Genomic DNA, 22,386 nt, shown 5'->3' with positions numbered 1-22,386 from the left:
CGATTTATTGGAGGGACAAAAAAAGCCGATACCTATTAATCAGCCGATTTTTATATAGATATATATATTACAACAATACTGTATGAACACTTATTTTAACTTAATATAATACAGCAATAAAACAATTTAGTCTCAAATAAATAATGAAACATGTTCAATTTGTTTTAAATAATGCAAAAACAAAGTGTTGGAGAAGAAAGTAAAAGTGCAATATGTGCCATGTAAAAAAGCAACTTTTAAGTTCCTTGCTCAGAACATATGAAAGCTGGTGGTTCCTTTTAACATGAGTCTTCAATATTCCCAGGTAAGAAGTTTTAGGTTATAGTTATTATAGGAATTATAGGACTATTTCTCTCTATACCATTTGTATTTCATTAACCTTTGACTATTGGATGTTCTTATAGGCACTTTAGTATTTCCAGTGTAACAGTATAGCTTCCGTCCCTCTCGCCCCTACATGCGCTCGAACCAGGGACAATCGACAACAGCCACCCTCGAAGCATCGTTACCCATCGCTCCACAAAAGCCGCGGCCCTTGCAGAGCAAGGGGAACAACTACTCCAAGTCTCTGAGCGAGTGATGTCACCGATTGAAACGCTATTAGCACGCACCCCGCTAAGTAGCTAGCCCTTTCACATCGGTTACACCAGCCTAATCTTGGGAGTTGATAGGCTTGAAGTCATAAACAGCTCAATGCTTGAAGCACAGCGAAGAGCTGCTGGCAAATGCACGAAAGTGCTGTTTGAATGAATGCGTACGAGCGTGCTGCTGCCCACCACCACTCAGTCAGACTGCTATATCAAATATCAAATCATAGACTTAATTATAACATAATAACACACAGAAATAAGGTCATTAATATGGTCAAATCCGGAAACTATAATTTCGAAAACAAAATGGTTATTCTTTCAGTGAAATACGGAACCTTTCCGTATTTTACCTAACGGGTGGCATTCCTAACTCTAAATATTGCTGTTACATTGCACAACCTTCAATGTTATTTCATAATTATGTACAACTCTGGCAAATTAATTACGGTCTTTGTTAGGTATAAATGGTCTTCACACAGTTCGCAACGAGCCAGGCGGCCCAAACTGCTGCATATACCCTGACTCTGCCTGCACGGAAAGCAAGAGACAATTTCCCTAGTTAAAAGAAATTCATGTTAGCAGGGAACATTAACTAAATATGCAGGTTTAAAAATATATACTTGTGTATTGATTTTAAAGAAAGGCATTGATGTTTATAGTTAGGTAGACGTTGGTGCAACGACAGTGCTTTTTACGCGAATGCGCTTGTTAAATCGTCACCCGTTTGGCGACGTAGGCTGTGATTCGATGAGAAATTAACAGGCACCGCATCGATTCTATGCAACGCAGGAGAAGCTAGATAAACTAGTAATATCATCAACCATGTGTAGTTAACTAGTGATTATGTTAAGATTGATTGTTTTTTGTAAGATAAGTTTAATGATAGCTAGCAACTTACCTTGGCTTCAGGCTGCACTCGCGTAACAGGTAGTCAGCCTGCCACGCAGTCTCCTGGTGGAGTGCAATGTAATCGGCCACAATCGGTGTCCAAAAATGCCGATTACTGATTGTTATGAAAACTTGAAATCGGCCCTAATTAATCGGCCATTCCGATTAATCGGTCGACCCCTAGTAACAACACATCCGCCACGCTGATCCTCAACACAGGGGCCCCTCAGGGGTGCATGCTCAGCCCCCTCCTGTACTCCCTGTTCCCTCATGACTACACGGCCAGCCACGACTCCAACACCATCATTACATTTGGCGATGACACAACAGAGACCTGGCCATGTGGTGTCAGGACAACAACCTCTCCCTCAACGTGATCAAGACAAAGGAGATGATTGTGGACTCCAGGAATAAGAGGACAGAGCACGCCCCCATTCTCATCGACGGGGCTGCAGTGGAGCAGGTTGAGAGCTTCAAGTTCCTTGGTGTCCACATCACCAACAAACTGACATGGTCCAAGCACACCATGACAGTCATGAAGTGGGCACGACAAAACCTATTCCCCCTCAGGAGACTGAAAAGATTTGGCATGGGTCCTCAGATCCTCAAAAGGTTCTACAGCTGCACCATCGAGAGCATCCTGGCTGGTTGCTTCACTGCCTGGTATGGCAACTGCTCGGCCTCCAACCGCAAGGCACTACAGAGGGTAGTGCGAATGGCCCAGTACATCACTGGGGCCAAGCTTCCTGCCATCCATGACCTCTACACCAGGCGTGTCAGAGGAAGGCCCTAAAAATTGTCAAAGACTCCAGCCAGTCATAGACTGTTCTCTCTACCACACGGCAAGCAGTACCAAGTTTAAGAGGCTTCTAAACAGCTTCTCCCCCCAAGCCATAAGACTCCTGAACACCTAGTCAAATGGCAACCCAGACTATTTGCATTGCCCCCCCCCCCCCCCCCCCCCCCCTCCACACCACTGACAATCTCTGTTGTCATCTTTGTATGGTCACTTTAATTAACTCGACCTACATGTACATACTACCTCAACTAACCGGTGCCCCCGCACATTGACTCTGTACCGGCAGTACCTTGTACCCTGTATATATTGTTATTTTTTACTGCTGCTGTTTATTTACTTGTTACATTCATCTCTTATTCTTATCTGTATTTTTTTAAACTGCACTGGTGGTTAGGGGCTCGTAAGTAAGTATTTCACTGTAAGATCTACACCTGTTGTATTCGGCGCATGTGACTAATAAAATTAGATTTGATATCTACGCTAGCCAGATAAGTTAGCCAACTAGCTAGCTAGCAAAGCTAATTGGAGGCAATTTTGCTGCTCTTCATATCCTTTTGTACAACAACTCCATTCGGATTTTTTTTAAAACAGCCTACCTGTTGGTTACTCGTTTTAGTCTACTCCTTTCATTGAGGTAACTTAATTCCATAATTTGAATTCCATTTTGCATTGATTAGAAATATCCTACTTCATCTGCTAGGCTATATATGGAGCCTCTGACTGTAGTGCCTCTTTGATTGCCCGACAATAGCAACAAGCTACAGGCATGAAACATGTTCAGGCTACTGGTGTCTTTATTTCGGCACCGCTTTTAAAAAACAACATAAAAAACAACGTTAAAGTCGCGGTATAAACAGTACTTGTGTGTAGCGATGTCACACGAATAATTCTATTTAATTCCGGCAAAGCCTTTTCATTGTTAAAACATGGCTATAATACGCTCGCAAGTTATCAAATGTTCAAGTTTGTTCGTATATTAGATGAATCGATTAACCGTGCCCTTCATTATTTTTACACTAGCTCCAAATAAGCCCAATTCTTAAACCCCCTCACCCTTCACTCTCAGTAAATATTTAGCCAGTCTCAACCCACAGGGTCCTCTTCACCTCTGTGACCCCACCTGCCCAGCCCTTTCCAGTCAGTTACAGACACGCAGACATCTGGATTCCTGGTGGGGAGTGCCAGTTTGTTCATTCTGGGTCTGGGAAGCAGGTAAATTATTAGCAGTAGTTGGTTCACTCCCCACCTCTACACTCCACTGGCTTTCTGGCACAAAATGGCTATTGGAGACAGTGGCATCACAAAGGTGGGTGTTGCTGCACATTGGTGCCATGGATGAAGTGAACCACCCCCCCCTCAAATCGTAAAGTGCTTTGAGCACCTGGAAAATTAACTATAAATCACATCCATCAAGAGCTCCTATGCTCAGTTGCCCTCTGTGGATGGAATGGTGGTTTGAGCTCAGTCTTGTCCGTCGCCGTGTTTGAATATCCCCTTAATTTACCCGCTGCTCAAAGTGATCACTGATCCAGCCATTCACAGAGGAAGGAAGAATGCATTCTTAAAAGGGATAGTTCAACCACATGACGAAATAGATATTCGAACATGGCCCATGTCCCGAACTCCCATGACCCCTGATCTTGGTTGGCCTCTGCTCCTCGCCCCTGCCCATGTTCCCTCTGAACTGTGTGAACAGGCCCGTCCTGCGGGCTGCCCCTTAAGCCCTGCTAATAGTCTTGTGATTGAGCCTCTCCACTTCCAATGAGGTTGAAGACTCTGTGGCTGGCTGTGGCACCCCGCAGAGCTCTCCAGGATTTGAGGACTCCCTCTTGTGTTAGAAGGGCTGCATTGCATCGCCTTGGTGAATTGGATAGAATTTGTTGTTCACAATTCGTTTTTGTACCTCAGGTGAGTAGGCACGTGCTTCTGTTTAAAAATAGGATGTATTATCAAACATCTTGGCACTGTATAAATATGTTTTGTGGCCTCATTTCAGAATATTATGTAGATTTGGCAGCATTTTGAAGCAGAACTCTCACACATACCTAATATTGGCGCACACAGCGTGTTAGTTTTTGATCCAGTAAGAGGGGGGGGGCGGGGGGGGCATTATGATTGTTCAGTCGAGTTGTTCAGGATACGTTGAAACAAAGAACACGTTCCTGTGGTCTGACTGGTGCTTATGAGATCAATATTGAAGAATTGTTGAACGGTTTTGGCTCTGGGGTTGGCTGCTGACTTGTTCGACGTTTATTACGAAAATAAGCAGTTTTATAATGACTTTATCTCAGTCAACATTGCGTATGGGCCTACTGGTGGATTTTTCTGTTCACCAACCTCCCCTGAAGAAAGCCCCCTCTCCACTCCGTTGATTGACATTGGATGAGAGGCGTTGAGCTTCAGGATGGGCAGCAGTTGCATTGTCGTTGTGCACGCACCTACCAATCCCTCTGTTCGTTTACCTGCACAATCGCATGCTTCATCTGACAGGCGGTGCCAGCGGGTTCACTGTTGACAAGCCTTATTAATACACATACAGCGCGTGTTTATGTTTCCACAGGTGTCTCTTTGTTCGGAGAATGTCTCTCTCTCTCTCTCTCTCTCTCTTTCTCTCTCTCTCTCTCCTTTCTCTCTCGCTCTCTCTCTCTCTCTCTCTCTCTCGCTCTCTCTTTCGCTCTCTCTCTCTCTCTCTCTACTCGCTCTACTCTCTCTTTCTATATGTCTTTCTATCAGCCATAACACATTTTAACATTGGTCTCATTTGATTAAGTATGGCAAAGTTTCTCAAAATGTATTGTAGAGTACAGTTATTTGGTCATACATTAGGCAGCACAGGGAGCCACTTGCATGGAGCTGACTGTTCATCCACTGCTGTGTGAATTAAATCTATACATCAGGGTAGTATTCTAGCAGCGATTCTGTCCTGGGTGCATATTGAAAGGAATAGTATAACATTGTACTGCGCGTGTTCTTGTTATTATTATGTATTATTATTATAATTACACGACAGCTTCTAACACCTTTATTGGTTTCATAATACCATCATCGTTTCAAGAGCGAGTCAGAACATGGTTGCGTGTCAATGGCAACTGTAGAGAAAGGTGTGAATTCATCGATATTGTTATAGCTATCATACTGTATCCATGTTATAACACAATTCAACTAGTTACTAGTGTCAATAAATTGAGTAGGTATAGCATTTCACTTTGTTGGATCAACAAGTGATGGTCGTGCCATACATGGATTAGTTCGAACCATAGAGAGTGAGTTTGGCCATTGTGGTTTCAAAATCATAGTGTGTTTGTGTTGTGCCCACCATTTGGTTGAGACACCTCCAGGATTAGAAGTAGAATCCTGTTGCTCATCATTTACTGAGCGGAATGCTTGGTGGCAGCAACATAGTGTCCCAGCTCTAAAGTTGGCCAACCTCCCTCTCTTTCTTTCTTTATTTCTCCCTCTTTCTTTCTCTCTCCCCTCCCTCTCTCTCTTTTCCCCAATCCATCTCTTTCCCTGCCTCTTTTCCCCCATCCTTTTCTTTGCTCTCTCTTCCCCTCCATCCTGTCTTTCTCTCTCTCTCCCCCCCCCCTCTCTATGTCTCTCTGTACTGTATCTATTTGACCGGGCTGAGCACTATGGGCTACATTCTCCCCTGTTGTTCAGGAATGTAGCAATGAAGGCGGGGGATGCTGCTTCTGCTTGCCTGAGCAGGACCACGAGACCACGTAGGGCTGAGCTGGCTCTTGGGTTTGTCTGTACAGGTTGGGTTTGTCTACGAAGAACGAGTCCGCCGAGAGCAGACATGAAAGATGTCTGTCAAATTAACTCCCCTCCCTCACTCCTTGGTTGGAGCCCCCTTTACCCCTCCTTGTCCTCCTCTCCTCTATCTCCATAAAGGCAGCTGAGCTGCGACACATCTCTAACAGCATCTGCGAAAGGCCTCTCCTGCCTTATCTGCCAGAAATGGCTTTGTGATGTATCTCCTTCTTATAGCCTTTTCAAATACTCCTTCAGGTGCTGCGATAGTGCCCTGGGGAACTCGCACACACGCACATAATTGTCCGTACAGTGTATGCACACCGCGTATTTATATTCCAGACTCTGACATTGCTCGTTCTGACGTTGCAAGTTTTGATATTTCTTCATTTTTGTCATTGATTATTTGTGTACTATTATTATTGTACTGTACTGTTAGACACTTACTGCACGGTTGGAGCTAGAAACATAAGCATTTCACATCTGCTAATCTGTGTACGCGACAACTAAACTTTGATTTGATTTTGAAGCTGGAGTCTACAGCATTTCTCAATCCATTGCTGGAATGCTCCTCGCGGTGTGCACATTTGTGCTCTGGCCCAGCACGAACACACCCAATTCAACTTTGTTTATTCTTTGTGTTGGTGCTGTGCTAGAAGACAAAAGTGCACCCTCTGTGGGTCCCCTAGTTATGGATTGGAAAAGTTCTGGGATGATGACCTTCTAGAAGGCGTTATGAGATGTTCCTGTTGTTCCTTTGAGTGCTGCCCTCTGCTGGAATGGGTTACCACTGGTGTTTTCATGACACCACAGCTAGGGTAACATCCTTGGCTTTCATGCAGAACATGAGGAGAGTTGAGAGGGAAGCTATACCTGAATTGTATAATTTTCTCTATGCAGTGTAGCAATCAGAATTTATGTTTTATGGGAGTACTCGCCTACTAGACATTTTTGTCAGCGGAAGGGGTGTATTTTGTTGGACAGGTTCAAGATACTCCTATCTCCGGCAATCTTATTTTATGTTGTGGATATTTGGCATGGACAGTAGTGGGCGATGTTTGGCTTGTCTTAGACGTCCTGAACTGGTTTTTAATTATTATTATAGGACTTATATTAATTCATTTCCACAGTTTCCTGGTGTAGGAAAATAACACTATACATTTTTCTCAAACGTACCACCTTTAATTAATTGATCTAAGTCCTATAATCTCCCCCTTTATCTCTTGAGACAATCAGGTGTCTCTTGCAAAATCGATTTCATTTGAATGAAACTGTGTAGAGCTTGAGTACGTGTGGTGTGTGTTCTATTATTTTTATGTGTACTTTATTATCTCAAATTGCTTTGTAAACAACACGTGTAGACTAACAATGAAATGGGGTTACTTACAGGCCCTTCCCAACAATTCAGAAAGAAAAGTATAACAATTATTTAAAAAAATAACAAAAGTAATAAACACACACTGAGTAACAATAATTTGGCTATATACGCACGGGTACCAGTACTGAATCGATGTGCATGGGTACGAGGTAAGTGAGGTACAGTAGATACAGCTGCGTTACAGCCTAAATTCAACATTTATTACATTAATTTTGTTCTCCTGCATCTACCCACAATACCCCACAATGACAAATTTAACATTTTTGCAAATGTATAGAAACATTTTATACAGTTTTGCACATTTGGATTTGGGGATTGTCTCCTTGTCTTCCTTGCAGATTTTCTCAAGATGGGGAGTGGCGGTGAACAGCAATCTTCAAGTCTTTCCACAGATTTCAAATGGGATTCAAGTCTAAGCATTGGCTGGGCCACTTGAGGACTGTCACATTATTGTTCCGAAGCCATTCCTGCATTGATTTGGCTGTATGCTTGGTGTCATTGTCCTTTTGGAACATACATTTTCGCACCATTCTGTCATTTGCACTCTGGAGCAGGTTCTCATCAAGGCTGTTCTTGTATTTAGCTCCATTCATTGTTCCCTCTAACCTTACTAGTCTCTCAGTCCCTGTTTTTTAAATGAGATATTTCTGTATTTCATTTCCAATACATTTCCAATTTCATTTCCACATTTTTTTATCACTTCGTCATTAATTGTGTGTAGATGATGACTTTCAAAGCATTTCATGGCTGCAGAAGTGAGTGCTATGGGAGTTCGTCGTTTAAACAGGTTACTTTTGCGTTGTTGGTCACAGTAACACAGGACTATGGTTGTCTGCTTGAAACATGTACGTATTACAGACTGGGTCTGGGAGAGGTTGAAAATGTCAGTGAAGACACTTGCCAGCTGGTCAGCACATGCTCTGAGTATGCGTCCTGGTTATCTGTCTGGCCCCGTAGTCTTGTGAATGTATACCTGTGTAAAGGTCTTACTCACATTGGCTACAGAGATCGGGATAACGCAGTCGTCTGTACCAGCTGGTGCTCTCATGCATGGTTCACCTTTGCTTGCCTTAGCTCGTCTGGTAGGTTTGCGTCACTGGGCAGCTCGTGGCTGTGTTTCCCTTTGTAATTCGTGATACTTTGCAAGCCCTGCCACATCCGACGAGTGTCAGATCCGGCGTAGTAGGATTCAATCTTAGCCCTGTATTGCTGCTTTGACTTTTTGATAGCTCGTTGGAGGTTGTACCGGGATTTCATATAAGCGTCCGGATTAGTGTCCCGCTCCTTGAAAGCGGCAGCTCCAGCTTTTACCTCAGTCGGATGTTGCCTGTAATCCATGGCTTCTGCTTGGGATATGTACATCATCGATGCACTTATTAATGAAACCGGTCTCTTGTATGGTGAACTCCTCAATGTTATTGGATGAATCCCAGAACAAACAGTACCAGTCAAAAGTTTGGACACACCTACTCATTCAAGGGATTTTCTTTATTTTTACAATTTCTACATTGTAGAATAATAGTGAAGACATCAAACTATGTAATAGTACATATGGAATCATGTAGTAATCAAAAAAGTGTTAAACAAATCAAAATATATTTTATATTTGAGATTCTTCAAACTACCCACCCTTTGCCTTGATGACAGCTTTGCATTCTCTCAACCAGCTTCACCTGGAATACTTTTCCAACAGTCTCGAAAGAGTTCCTGCATATGCTGGGCAGTTGATAACTGCTTTTTCTTCACTCTGCGGTCCAACTAATCCCAAACCATCTCAATTGGGTTGAGGTGGGGTGATTGTGGAGACCAGGTCATCTGATGCAGCACTCCATCACTCTCCTTCTTGGTCAAATGGCCCTTACACAGCCTGAAGGTGTGTTGGGTCATTGTCCTGTTGAAAAACAAATGATAGTCCCACTAAGTGCAAACCAGCTGGGATGTCGTATCGCTGCCGAATGCTGTGGTAGCCATGCTGGTTAAGCGTGCCTTGAATTCTAAATAAATCACAGCAAAGCACCCCCCACACCTCCTCCTCCATGCTTCACGGTGGGAACCACACACATAGGAAATGATGGCGGAGACATTATGTACAAAGAAAACAAAATGGCTGCTATCTACTGCAGCGCAATCATATTAATCAGTTCACCTGATTAGTGTATCACCACAAAAACATACCACATAAGGATGTATGTTTGAACAAACTTTTCTAATGGCTATGTTTGCCCACAATGAAGTCTCTTTCTCAGAAGGACGTAAGATATCTCATCAGCAAACAGTCACGTCAAGATTAGGAGGAGACAGCTCGTCCAGTTTGTTCTCTAGTGACTGTACATTTGCCAACAGAACGGAGGGCAGAGGCTGTTTATTTGAAGGCCAACGTAGTCTAGTAGTCTAGTCTAGTTATGAATCACCTGGACCACTCTCCCTATTCGTCGGATCTACCCTTGGCTCATACTTTAATTCGACCGGAGTCCTCCAAGCTATCTGTTGTTCGACTATATGCATCAGGAGAAATCCATAAGCCTCGATCCCAAATGAATGGAAACAATGGGACCCCAGATGGAATTAGATGTTGCAAATCATTTCCATTCATTTGGGATTGAAGCCTGCAGATATTCCATATATATACACACCAATGTTGTGGAAAATGGACTCATGTCTGCATGGGGGCATTGAGATGTAAACTGTTCCTCACTCGTGGTCTGACTGGCCAACTACTTTTTTAAGTTTGAAAACCTCTGTCAAACTTCCAGTAAGAGGCCAATGACCCACGCTAGCTGTAACAACAAGGGCCAGGGGGGCTGTCAAAAGGCCCCTGGGTGTGTGGAGTGTTACTAAAGATCCCCTCATTGCATTCTGGTTTATTGTCGCCGTCTATCCTGCCTGAGTTATTTCCATGTTCTGTTCTGTTTGGCCCGCAGTCAAAAAGGCACCAACGCTAACGGTCACCCTCTTGAAATGGATCCAGATATGTTGCACACTTCGAACTAGCTGCGGTCTTATGGCCCGCAGTCTACTTCAATGTCAATTTTTCACCACTCTGCTTTATCAAATATATGAATGGTAGCTAGGTCTGAGGTTGTAAATAGAGTTGCAAATACCCATAAATGATTCACACAAGCTATATTTAGGCCTAGCCGTTGTATATTTGCTGTACGATTAAGAAGACACCTAATCTCAGAGGTTGTGTACTGTGAAAAGTAGTGCGTAGCGGCAGACGATTGGACGGCGTTCGGCCTATCGGATTACCCTGTTTTTGTTGCCGTTTTTCAATTAGGCAAGTCCATTCATTGACCCATTGACAACGGCAGCCTTACGAGTCATTCCTCGGGTTATGTTACATAGGTATTGTCTGAAGAAGGGGAAGCAGGTTAGGAGACAGTGCTTTGGCATCACTCCTACTTCATATGAACAGTCATACCATTTTGTCATAATTTCTAGTCACAAGTTTGAGTGACAAACTCCAGGAGAGTTTTATTGATGACTACTGCTTCGTAGCCTATTGATGTCTCTTTCTTTGCACGTGCTATGTCATTTTTTTTATGGGTCAAATACATCTTCAATGAACTCTACGTAATTCCTATAAACGAGTGCCTTTAAAAATGTCTCAGGTTTCTTTTGACTTACATTTGTAGGTCCCATGTGTGATCGCCTAGTACTTTTCTCTCCACATAAGAGTTAGTGGAAAGATGTCCTCCCACCTTCCTGTTTTGATGGAAGAGTGTTCTGCTCACAATAGGTAGCAGCTGTGGAGGAGAGGTGGGTTGGATGTGAACTGGACAAGAGGAAGCGGATGTTTCAAACCCACGCAGAGAGAGCCTGTGATTTCAGCGCACAGGGCTTTTACGAGTGATGCCAGAAAGACGATAAGCATGCAATTCAACCATTTTCTGCTTCTTGTCCCAGTTTTTCCATTCGAGTTATCACGTCGATGGGCATCCAACTGCCCTTGTCCACTATACACATTTCCAGTGCCAGTCATTCAACAGCCACCTCCTGATTGCACAGAATAGGTTCAATGCCAAGTTCATATCTGCCACACCATGCCTCCACGAAACCCTCAGACTTGGTATACAATCACGACTTCCCAAAATGTTTCTGGACTCTGGCCAAAGAAGATATTACATCCAATAATAGTTACTGCATGGTGTAACAAGCATTCTCAGGCCAGGTCCTTGTTGGGTGCTTTTCACATAGGGTTTCTTTGTAGTTAATTTGGCATCTGTGCAAATGTCTGTTCCTTGATGGTGTTAAGGGGTGATCCCTTGTGACTCAGCTCAACTGTGATTCCTTCCGCCAGTAACCCCTGAGCCTATTTCAGTATGCTCCAAACTGAAGTAAACAGACATAGAATTTCACACTTGGTTCCTTTCAGCCAATTTTGGTGAACTCAGTGCATTTCGCTTCATTTTATGTGGAGTGTGAACACTCCAAAGGAACTCAGACTCCTCAAAAGTGCCCCTGGAGCAAACCGAACTGAGACCATCTCGAGACGTGGTCTGAGTTCGGTTCGCTTGAATTCTGTGGTCCGGTTCCCTTTTTTAGAGAAAATTGAACATAAAGTTCCCCAGGTTCCCTTGTTATTATTCCTGCACCACACACTAGACTACTACAACTCCGTTTCCCCTGCCAGTGCCATAAGTTCTCACGTTGGTGACACAAAAGAGGGAAGATGATGATGTGCAGGTTCGCGGGGAAAAAACACGTGCCGTTTATGGATATTGAATAGCGGCTGTCAAGGGTGCACATAAATTCCAAAATGTGTGGAATTTTTTGTTCAGATTATTTGTTCGTAATATGTTTCTCTTTAGGATAAGAGTGCTTCATAAATTATTTATTTGATTGGGGGTTTGAATAGTGTGAGAAGGCAACATATTTGGGGATGATCACAATATAGGGTACAAAATCAATTCTAGCTCTTAAAGGAGCAATGGCTTACATTGGGTGTACAATGTTCAATTATAGCATTATTTAATCTGCAGTTATTTTTCTGCTATGTATTATGTTACCAATAATAGTGACATGTTCATAGTGTCTTGTTAATAGTAATTGATTACAATCACTCGTCTTTTAACTGAATGCAATCTATTAGCTTCCAAAATGTAAGTAGGTGTATCTAGCTGTCTGATAACACATTCTGATAGAATGGATTGTGCTCCACATGGTAAAAACCCAGAGTGCATTGAGTGAATGTTGGAAAAACTTGTTGGTTCCTTTCTGAACATAACAATGTGAACGCAAAGACGACGAGGACCACAAAATAGATGAAGTGAACCGGCAAACAGTTGAATCCTCATTCAAAGGCAAGTGCCGTGTGAATACAAAAAGAACTGTGTTCTTTTGCTTTATTTTAGCCCGTAGTTCACTTTAAAGTCGGCTGAGATCGGTTCTTTTAAAGAGGACTATATGTGATAACACCCCTAAACAGGGAGGAACGCAGATTTTAGTTTTTTGTTGCAAAAAGTTTTCAGTTTTCCCCGTTGCATGTCGTAATGAACATGATCCAGGTGTCTCTGTCTGCTGTGGGATTGGGACGTTCTCCTGCAATATCCCCAGCTAATATCTGAACTCTGAATTATGACCCAAAGGGAATTGAAATGAATGTAGACTTTATTTTTGCAGGACAGTCATTTAATTTCCTCTGCTGTTGGAATAGTACTGTTTTAGTGTTGTTTCGATCTATATACCGTCTATGCAGCATTACTTTCTACTCTTTTCTCTCCACTGTGGTGGGAGACGGTTCTTCTGAAATGCTGTAATTTGTGTATTACACTTCATCAAGAGCTATTCAAAATATCTTCATTTGATTTGCCTTTACCTACAGTGTGATTATTTTATTTTATACTGGAACATTAATTTATGGTCTATGTCACCCAGATATCATTAGTTCAGGGAGTAAAGTTTCAAGTATGGTTCCATCCAATTTAATGATAATTTGTGTGCAGGGATGTCTAAAACAACCCTACTAAAGTCGTTGAAAGGAAAATGATCCACAAATTAGAATTTGTCTTAGTTTTATTATTCCATTGTGCATAAATACAAGTTACAAAATGCAGTTTACAACCTTTTTTACGGTACTACTAACCTTTTCCCAACATCCCAAGGGCCCTCAGTAAAAAAAGAAAAAAAAGAAAAGAATGGTGTCCAAGTTTCTTATAACTGAACTTTGTTGTCTTTGTTAGACATAACAGTGCATACCTCACACATCCTCACAAATAATTACCAGTTGCAAATGAACATGCCTCACATAAGAAGACGACAGGACGTTTTTCGATCTGCGTTATCTTTACAGCGGACGTGAAATAGATGGTGAAAAGCTGGCGCATTTGCCTTTTTGATTTTCTACTGCACTCACGGTACTTTTGTTTCGTGTAGATTTCCCGTGTTGAAAACTCTGGCGCTGTCACTCAAAAGGCGACTTACACGGCATCAGTTCAATGGAATTTTGTCTCTACATTGTCGGGGACGTCCAGAAATAAGCGAATTTCCTGATGCGGAGCAGACTCCAGCAGAGAACACGCCAAGCGAAGGATATTCTTGGGCACCCACTCTTTTGGCAACCTCTGCCCCTCCCAGGCCTATGAAACATTGCAAACCCTGTGAACTCTCTTTATCACACATTACATTTCACATTAAGACACCTTTAGGCCCTGCCTATTCATTTCGTAGCTGCAGTAACAACACTCTAGTTTGATTTCTCCAGATTGCATCCATGCAAAGTCTTTGTTCTTCTCTACAGTATGATTCTCTCTTTGGGGACTTTGGGAGACAGATGGCTTTTGCATCTGATGCAGTGACGAAAGGGAGTGAGGGACACACCCACAGGAGATGGAGCAGAAGAGGGTCAGGTTGTCAGGGATGGAAGTAACTGATTATAAATACTCTTGTTACTGTAATTGAGTAACTTTTCCATGTAATTTGAGCATTTTTCAAAGACAATCATTTAACTTTTAGTTAAGTATGTATTGTACTTCTCTACCTTATTAAAACCATCCGTTACAGAGTACAATGTTTTGTAGGCTATCCATAATAGTAGATCATGAGGGCAAGGAAAGTTTGCGACTGAGGCCCTCCAAAGAAAGGTAATCGTTGTTTAGTCAGTGACCAATCAAATAAACTGTCACGCATCACACCAATAAAGGCCAATCATATCAAGCTGTGCGCACAAAGTGAATAGAGATTTTATAAAATGCAAAAATAACTTAGTTTAGTTCGAGACGTGTCATGAAAGAGAGGAACATTTTTATATCAAAGCGGTGTGTGTGAAAACAATGGAGACGGAGGAGACTGTGACCAGTTCTCATCCAAGCACAAGAGAGGTGATGCAATGCAAGCTTTGCTTACCCAGGATGGCATAGGAGGCAGCCTACACAAACTCTGCCTCGAACTTCAGGAAATATTGTAGAGGTAAGATAACTAGCTATGAATGATCCAAAATGTTGCTAAGGATGACTTTAGCAGCTAGTATAGATAGCTATCTAATAGCTATCTAATATTCAAGCAAGCTAACAGCGAATGTTACCTTGCTTGGTCATGACACAGTACTTAGAGAGACCTAGGATTTTTTGCTATGTACTGTAAATTGTCTTTGTAAATTAGGATAACGTTAATCTAAAGGCCTGAGACTCAGTTAGTCTAACTGTGCAAATATATAATTGCGTGTCTACAGAATAGGTACAGCTAGACATGGACTCATCGCAACATTAGACAACTTGTTAGGTCTGAGAACGTGATGAACTCACTACAGTCCCGGTATCTGAGAATAATAAGTATGGAAAGTCTGTCTGGGCTATTGTAATGTCCGTGATATGATGAACTAAGTTGCCACATAAAGCAGAATTTGTTGTGTATTTACAACTATACAGGTTTGGTCTACACGAAACATCATCTTGGCACAATGACAGAGGACGAGACAGAGAAGCATTCATCATATGAAGATGATTTCTTCTCATCACTGATGCCAAAAAGGTCACACGGTACAGGGGAGCTGGATGGGTGCCATGCCTGTGTGTCAGACAATATGGACTTGCTTCATTCCTTTCCATACATAAAGAAGCTGTCCCTCAAACTGAACAAGGGCCTGCTTGCCTCTGTGGAATTCTTAGCTGTGTCGGACTGCTCTTCACTGCAAAGCGAGCCAGGATAGACTTGATTCACTTTGACAATCAGGGCCTGCTGAAACTGAACCGCATGTTCAGAGAGAAGTAGGCCTTAGAACAGAACTCCTTTTGTTTTTGATCAAGGAACACTAAATAACCTAATGTACTCTGTACATGGAGCCTATATATAGTTTGTCAATCTAATACAGCCCATGTTCTATTTTGAGGGGTTTGCTCATTCATTTAGCATAGGAAGCTAGCTCTCTGATCACGCTGGTGGGAATGCACGTTGCTTGTGTGACTGCGTAGGACAACACATCAAGTCCTTCATCCTAAACCAGGGATCATCAACTAGATTCAGCCACAGGCCGATTTTTGTTTTTTATATATATATATATTTTTAGCAGATGGTCTAGGGGCCGGAAAATGCAGGGTCGGCAGGTAGCCTAGCAGTTAAGAGTACGAAAGGTCACTGGTTTGAATCTCAGAGCTGACTAGATGAAAAATCAAGAGATGTGCTCTTGCGCAAGCCACATGACCCTCATTTCCCGTGTAAGTCGCTCTGGTAAAAAGCGTCTGCTAAATGACTAAAATGTAAACATAATTACAAATCATTTTTAGACTGTAAATTGACCTCAAGAAGCCCACACAGATGTAATGTTTGACTAAGACATAATCATTTCAAACTTTGCTTACATTTGTATACGATCACGTGTCTCTCTATTGTGCGTGTGAATACTAGTGACAGATTTCTCAAATTAAAATCACTTGGATCTGATTTCCTGGTATTTTTACAGTCTTTTATGTCCAACAATAAAACATTTATTTTTTATTTATTTATAGAAGACTCGGGGGGGCCAAATAAAACCACCCGTGGGCCGCCAGTTGGGGTACCCTGTCCTAAACTATGATAATCAAAGAGAGCTCTAAGGGAGATTGGTGTCATGGATTTTTATGAAGTTTTGGCCACAATGAAAGAGTTATCACTTGGACTGCAAATAGAAAAAAATCAGTAAACTGCTTCATTCTAAAGTTGTCAGCACCTCCTCTATCTCTTGTGGTTGTGGTCAACTTAGTTTGGGGGTGACTTGTTCATTTCCTTAGAACCTGGCAAACAATCAGCAACAATGGACATTCATTTTGACAGTGTTGTGCCAATATCCTCTCCATTGAGGGAAAATGATACTATGAGTCCATTAGCCTTTGTTTCCACTTACAAGTGATCATTATACCCAAATCATCCTTCCTGCTCCTAATTGCGAACCTCATGTGGCCACTGGGGAGAAACGCATGAGAAAAATATACCAGATTAGTTAAATCGTGTGTCAGAACATTTTCCGTGCCTTACTGTACACTTACATTTTTTAAACTTAAGGATAAGTGTAGTCGGTCCTGTGCATTACCTTAAGCACTGCAGGCTAGGGATGCACCGATATGCCATTTTTGGCCAATACCGATATCCGATATTTTCCTTGCCAAAAAAAACGATACCAATATTAAACATTTTAGTGGCCTTTTAAGCTTTATAGTACAGTTGAATAATTACACACACACACACACACACACAAACACACACACACACACACACACGAACGAACGCAGCGGTCTAAGGCACTGCAACTCAGTGCAAGAGGCGTCACTACAGTCCCTGGTTCGAATCCAGGCTGTATCACATCCGGCCGTGATTGAGAGTCCCATAGGGCATCGCACAATTGGCCCAGCGTTGTCCGAGTTTGGCCGAGGTAGGCCGTCATTGTAAATAAGAATGTGTTCTTCATTGACTTGCCTAGTTAAAGGTTACACACACATACACCACACCACACTGACCAAAAAAGTTATTTTGTTGGCATTTACGTATGTCCCCATTACGATTAGATCGTAATCAAAACCTATTTCTTTCACTTACTTGTTATGCTGTTTCCTTGTTCATTTGTTCAGTCTCAACCAGGATTTCATCATACATGTCAAGCAGTGAAGTTTCAGCTCTGTCTGTCCATGGCCTCTCTTCCTCAGTGTGCACTGTCAATCAATCAATCAATCAATCAATCAATCAATCAAATGTATTTATAAAGCCCTTTTAACATCAACTGATGTCACAGTGCTGTACAGAAATCCAGCCTAAAACCCCAAACAGCAAGCAATGCAGATGTAGAAGCACGGTGGCTAGGTCACTGGGATAACTTCAACCACCAACTTACCATCCTGAGACAATAGCCCACGAAGACCTCCCCCACGGCACGAACCCGAGGGGGGCGCCAACCCGGACAGGAAGATCACGTCAGTGACTCAACTTACTAAAGTGACGCACCCCTCCTAGGGACGGCATGGAAGAGCACCAGTAAGCCAGTGACTCAGCTCCTGTAATAGGGTCAGAGAGAATGCCACCAAATTGGTTTTCAGCTGAGCTAACATAATTGCAAAAGGATTTTCTAATGATCAATTAGCCTTTTTAAAATGATAAACTTGGATTAGCTAACACAATGTGCGCTTAGAACACAGGAGTGATGGTTGCTGATAATGGGTCGCTGTACGCCCATGTAGATATGCCATTAAAAAATCTGCCGTTTCCAGCTACAATAGTCATTTACAACATTAACAATGGCACATAGCCTTTTTTCAAATGGATTTGTTTTTTTTAGGGTGAGTTGCTCTTTAAGAAATTGTATTATTAGACTATTCTCTGGATCATAATATACAATTTTGACAGTGTTTCTTCCTAGCCAAAATTGATCTTTGCCTTACCGCTGTCAGATGACAGATAGCTAATAGGCTATTTTATCATTTGTCTGGTGAAATGAATAAGTGAATGTTCACCACATATGTTTCTTTCACAGAAATGGGTGGAGTATGTAATGCATTTCAAGTTTACGTTTATAACCCTCTAGACTTCAGATGAAATTACATAGGTAAACAAGCAAGACCATAAAACCCTGCACACTCTCTATGCCCTTCCATCATGCGCCTACAATTTTCACATACTTTAGTTTAGTTTTTTAAGATAGGCTGGTGGACTTTCTACTTATCATGTTTGTACAAAGAGATTAACTCAGGGGGAACAAATGGCCCTTTTCTGTAAATCAATGAAAAGCACCAACATTAACATTGAAAGTCAACCAGCTGTTTTCTCTAAAGGTATCCTGTCTAAAGAGACCCTTTTCACTGCTGGGACAAAAGGAGGGTAGGAGGAGGAGGAGCTGTGAGAGGGAAAAGTTACAAGGGCAACCAATAAGGATGAGACCTCCTTGTCCCCGCCTTCGAATTAAGGCACTCCTCTCCACTTTTCCCCCTCTGGCTGGTGGTCTGCAGTGTGCTGGAGGAGAATGGAGCATGTGGAGTGAATCAGTGGCAGTGGGCATGTCACAGTTCACTCTGGGAACCTGATCAACACTGCTGGTGGAGTACGTTTGGGCAGCAGCGGGATGGATTGCAAGATTGGATTCCAGCTGAGTATCTCCCTTTTAGTGGTAGTCTTGGTGGGCCGTTGTGAGGCGTTCTGGTTTTCCTGGGGCAGTACAGATGGCCCCACTGAGGACCCATCGCTGGACAATGAGGGATCTGGGAACCCAGTGACTAGCAATGAATCACCAACGCCGGAGAACATTGAAGAAGTTGGGGCAGATATCATTGACATAGCAAGCGGGATAGAGAACTTTGTGCAAACCTGGAACCAGAATGCAAAGGCCAAGGAGGCCCCCAAGCTGACCACTGTGAGGTCAAAAGCCAGGAATGAGCGCCCAATGGAAAAGGGTGCCGGTCGGCACACGTCAAAGGGAAGCAAACCTGGTAATGACATGTCCGCAGTACAGGGTATGGGATCTGGTCTCTGGGAGTGGTCAGGGGTTGGGAGTGGGTCTGGATTTGGGTCTGGTTCTGAATTCGGATCTCGGTCTGGATTTGGTGCTTGGTCTAAAATTGAATCTGAATCTAGTTCTGAATTTGACTCAGAGTCTGAAATCAGACATGGGTCTCAAATGAGACCTGTGTCTGGAATTGGTTTTGGCTCTCAATCTGGATCTAGCATTGAATCTGGATCTGAACCAGGAGCCTCTATGTGGGATAGCCAGGAGGGAACAGTTTTACCCACAGACCTCATCGGTTTAGCAGAGAATGTCAATGTGCTTGCAGGGAAAGAGAATGAGATGCTGGGTATTACCCAGGTGGACCTAGCAGAAAGTGTTTTGGATGAGCACAACAGAACAGCTGAGTGGAATGCTACGGTTTTCCCCATAGACAGTCAGCCTGTCCCAAGTGTTAATATCTCTCTTGAGACAACTCCCAGTAGCAGCAGTAGCAATAGAGTAATTAACAGTAGCTCTAGTTGGAACGCCAATAATTTTAACTCGACAGAGTATTCTGATGAATACACTGTCTCAGGTGATTTTCTAACCCCTTTTGACAGCAACCGTTCTCTCTTAGCTACGAGTGAGACGCCGGCCCCGGAATCCCCACGTTGCTTTCCAATAGATTTCCATTTGCCTTTCTGCAAATCCATGGGTGGCGACAGCTTTGTGTTGCCCAACTATTTCAATCACAGCAGCGTGAAGGAGGTCCGGGCTGTTTTGGGCTCTTGGGCGTGGCTCTTGAGGTCCCGCTGCCACCATAGCCTGGAGTGGTTTTTCTGCCTGCTGCTGGTGCCCAGGTGCCCCCGGGGACTGCCACTGCTTTGGCCTTGCCGTAGCTTCTGCGAGGTCCTGCAGGACAGCTGCTGGACAGTCCTCGACGAGGGCAGCCTCAATATGGGGTGCCACGCTTTGCCTGATGAGGACGATGGGTATCAGTGCTTGTCAGTTGGTAACCAGAAAGGTAATCCCTGGTTAAAATGTATCCCCTTTTTGGGAATCCATTTTCAACCATTCCCGATCCCGCCCCGTTTGTCTTTTTTTGTCACCCAGTAGTCCTTGGACATTTGTCTCGTGTTTTCGGGGGCTCATCCTGACACAGTGTGTTTTAAGTGCATTGTGTGAAGGTTCAGGGGACTAACCCGTGTATTTCCGTTTGCAACTCAACCCTTCGGCAACAACAATGGTGTGAGCAAAGACTAAACAAGCATGGCACTAGTGTTTTCCTCCCAACCCAAACCGGTGGCATGTCAATGTATGTCCATGTCTTCCGGTTGGCAAGTGACTAACTAAAATGTATAAGAATGTGTCACACACACACATGTACGCCCACACATTCCCCAGATGCAAAACATTTGTTTTCTTCTTCTGGAGAGCTATAGATGGGCTATAAAGAGACTTTAGCATAATGTAAGTTAGGTGCAGGATAAAGAGTCTACTTTTGAGGGAGAGGGACTTGCTGAAGTTGGACGTTTATGCATATATAGTTTGAGATGATGTAATAAAACCAGAGTAAGGAGCTAAAGGTCACAGTTGGATTCCATGTTATATGATTTGTCCCTCCCAGACTTAAATTGAGTATTTATAGAGCCATTTTATTTCTTTCATGTGCACTTAAAGGAGTGAAGGACACCACGGCACTTATATCAACAAGCTGTCACATGTATTCATAGAATAAACCATTGCAATACACATTACAAGTACATATACACGGTAACTTTGAAATGAAAATGATTACATTTTGGTTGTATGAATTGCTTGTCAAAGTTTGTGCATTCTGCTCTCTGCACGGTCAAATGAGCTGTCGTGTTACATTGAGCACAAGGGAGGTGATTCTTTTATTTCTTGTGGTTTGGTGTGATACATTCAACAAGCCCACCTTTGTGCGTGAATATACTTGCATGACAGTTGATCTTATTTTAGCTTGGTGACTGTTTCAACTTGGAGACATATAGACACCAGTTGCGGGTATTTCAATGACCTTGAGCATGACGGGGGACAGATAAATGGTACTGGTAGAAACTTTTTTTCCCCCCTTTCCCTGTCCAACATAAACCCTGTTCAGTCTGCATATAAAAGTGGGAACATTGCTTTCAGCAACAAACTTGTTTTGGATGCCACTGGGTGCACATGCAACATATTTCCTCTGCTAGTTGGGTAGAAGTTAGGTTGAGCAATAATTTGCCTATGCCATCAGTGTACCAGGATGGTAGCTCATTATATTCAGTTAAGTCAGTTCTCAGCCGTCACTGACCTTTCTAGCCTCCGATCTCATGATTAGATCCCACCCTGCTGTTATGGTACAGTGAGAGGGGGCTCTCAGGATTCACTTTTGGCCTCAGCATGCCGTGGCAAAATCTCTCAACCACATATTGAGCTCCAATGTACTTTCTTCTCTTTGCCAGGTAGTAATGTGGAAACACATATGCTTATGGTTTCTATGTCAAATGAGTGCATTTTCTTTTGTAGGCGTTTTTCTGAATCTGCACATAACTTTTCAAATACTTCAGCAGGCACATTTCCTAAAATGGAAAAACATGAAACATTAAAATCTTCTTACAATGTTGGAGAGGAGGTGGTGTAGGTACACGACATGATCAAAAGTATGTGAACACATTCTTGTCGAAAAATCTAATTTCAAAATCATGTGCATTAATATGGAGTTGGTCCCCCCTTTGCAGCTATAACAGCCTCCACTCTTCTGGGAAGGCTTTCCACTAGATGTTGGAACATTGCTACGGGGACTTGCTTCCATTCAGCCACAAGCTGAGGTCGGGCACTGATGTTGGGCGATTAGGCCTGGCTCACAGTCGGCGTTCCAATTCATCCCAAAGATGTTTGATGGGGTTGAGGTCAGGGCAGTCAAGTTCTTCCTCTCCGATCTCAACAAACCGTTTCTGTATGGACATCGCTTTGTGCACAGGGGCATTGTCATGCTGAAAAAGGTACGGGCCTTCCCCAAACTGTTGCCACAAAGTTGGAAGCACACCATAGTCTAGAATGTCATTGTATGCTGTAGCATTAAGATTTCCCTTCACTG

General features: G+C 42.9%; 1 protein-coding gene across 3 annotated transcripts in view; it reads left to right on the top strand.

Annotated features, from left to right (window-relative positions):
- The window catches only part of LOC129816476 (collagen alpha-1(XVIII) chain-like), a 202,281-nt gene that overhangs the window by 63,865 nt on the left and 116,030 nt on the right, over positions 1-22,386 (top strand). The window contains exon 1 of one of the 3 annotated variants that reach the window (XM_055871014.1): positions 18,803-20,310. The exons of 1 other annotated variant lie outside the window; for it this stretch is intronic. In XM_055871014.1, the coding sequence (XP_055726989.1) occupies positions 18,927-20,310 (1,384 nt within the window). In that variant the 5' untranslated portion in view covers positions 18,803-18,926. Of the gene's footprint in view, positions 1-18,802; positions 20,311-22,386 lie in introns of those variants that run through there. One more of the 3 variants, XM_055871015.1, reaches the window with a different exon arrangement.

Source organism: Salvelinus fontinalis, chromosome 19 (assembly GCF_029448725.1).
Source record: "Salvelinus fontinalis isolate EN_2023a chromosome 19, ASM2944872v1, whole genome shotgun sequence".
Taxonomy (NCBI): Eukaryota; Metazoa; Chordata; class Actinopteri; order Salmoniformes; family Salmonidae; genus Salvelinus; species Salvelinus fontinalis.
This window is presented reverse-complemented; position numbering and strand designations above follow the sequence as displayed.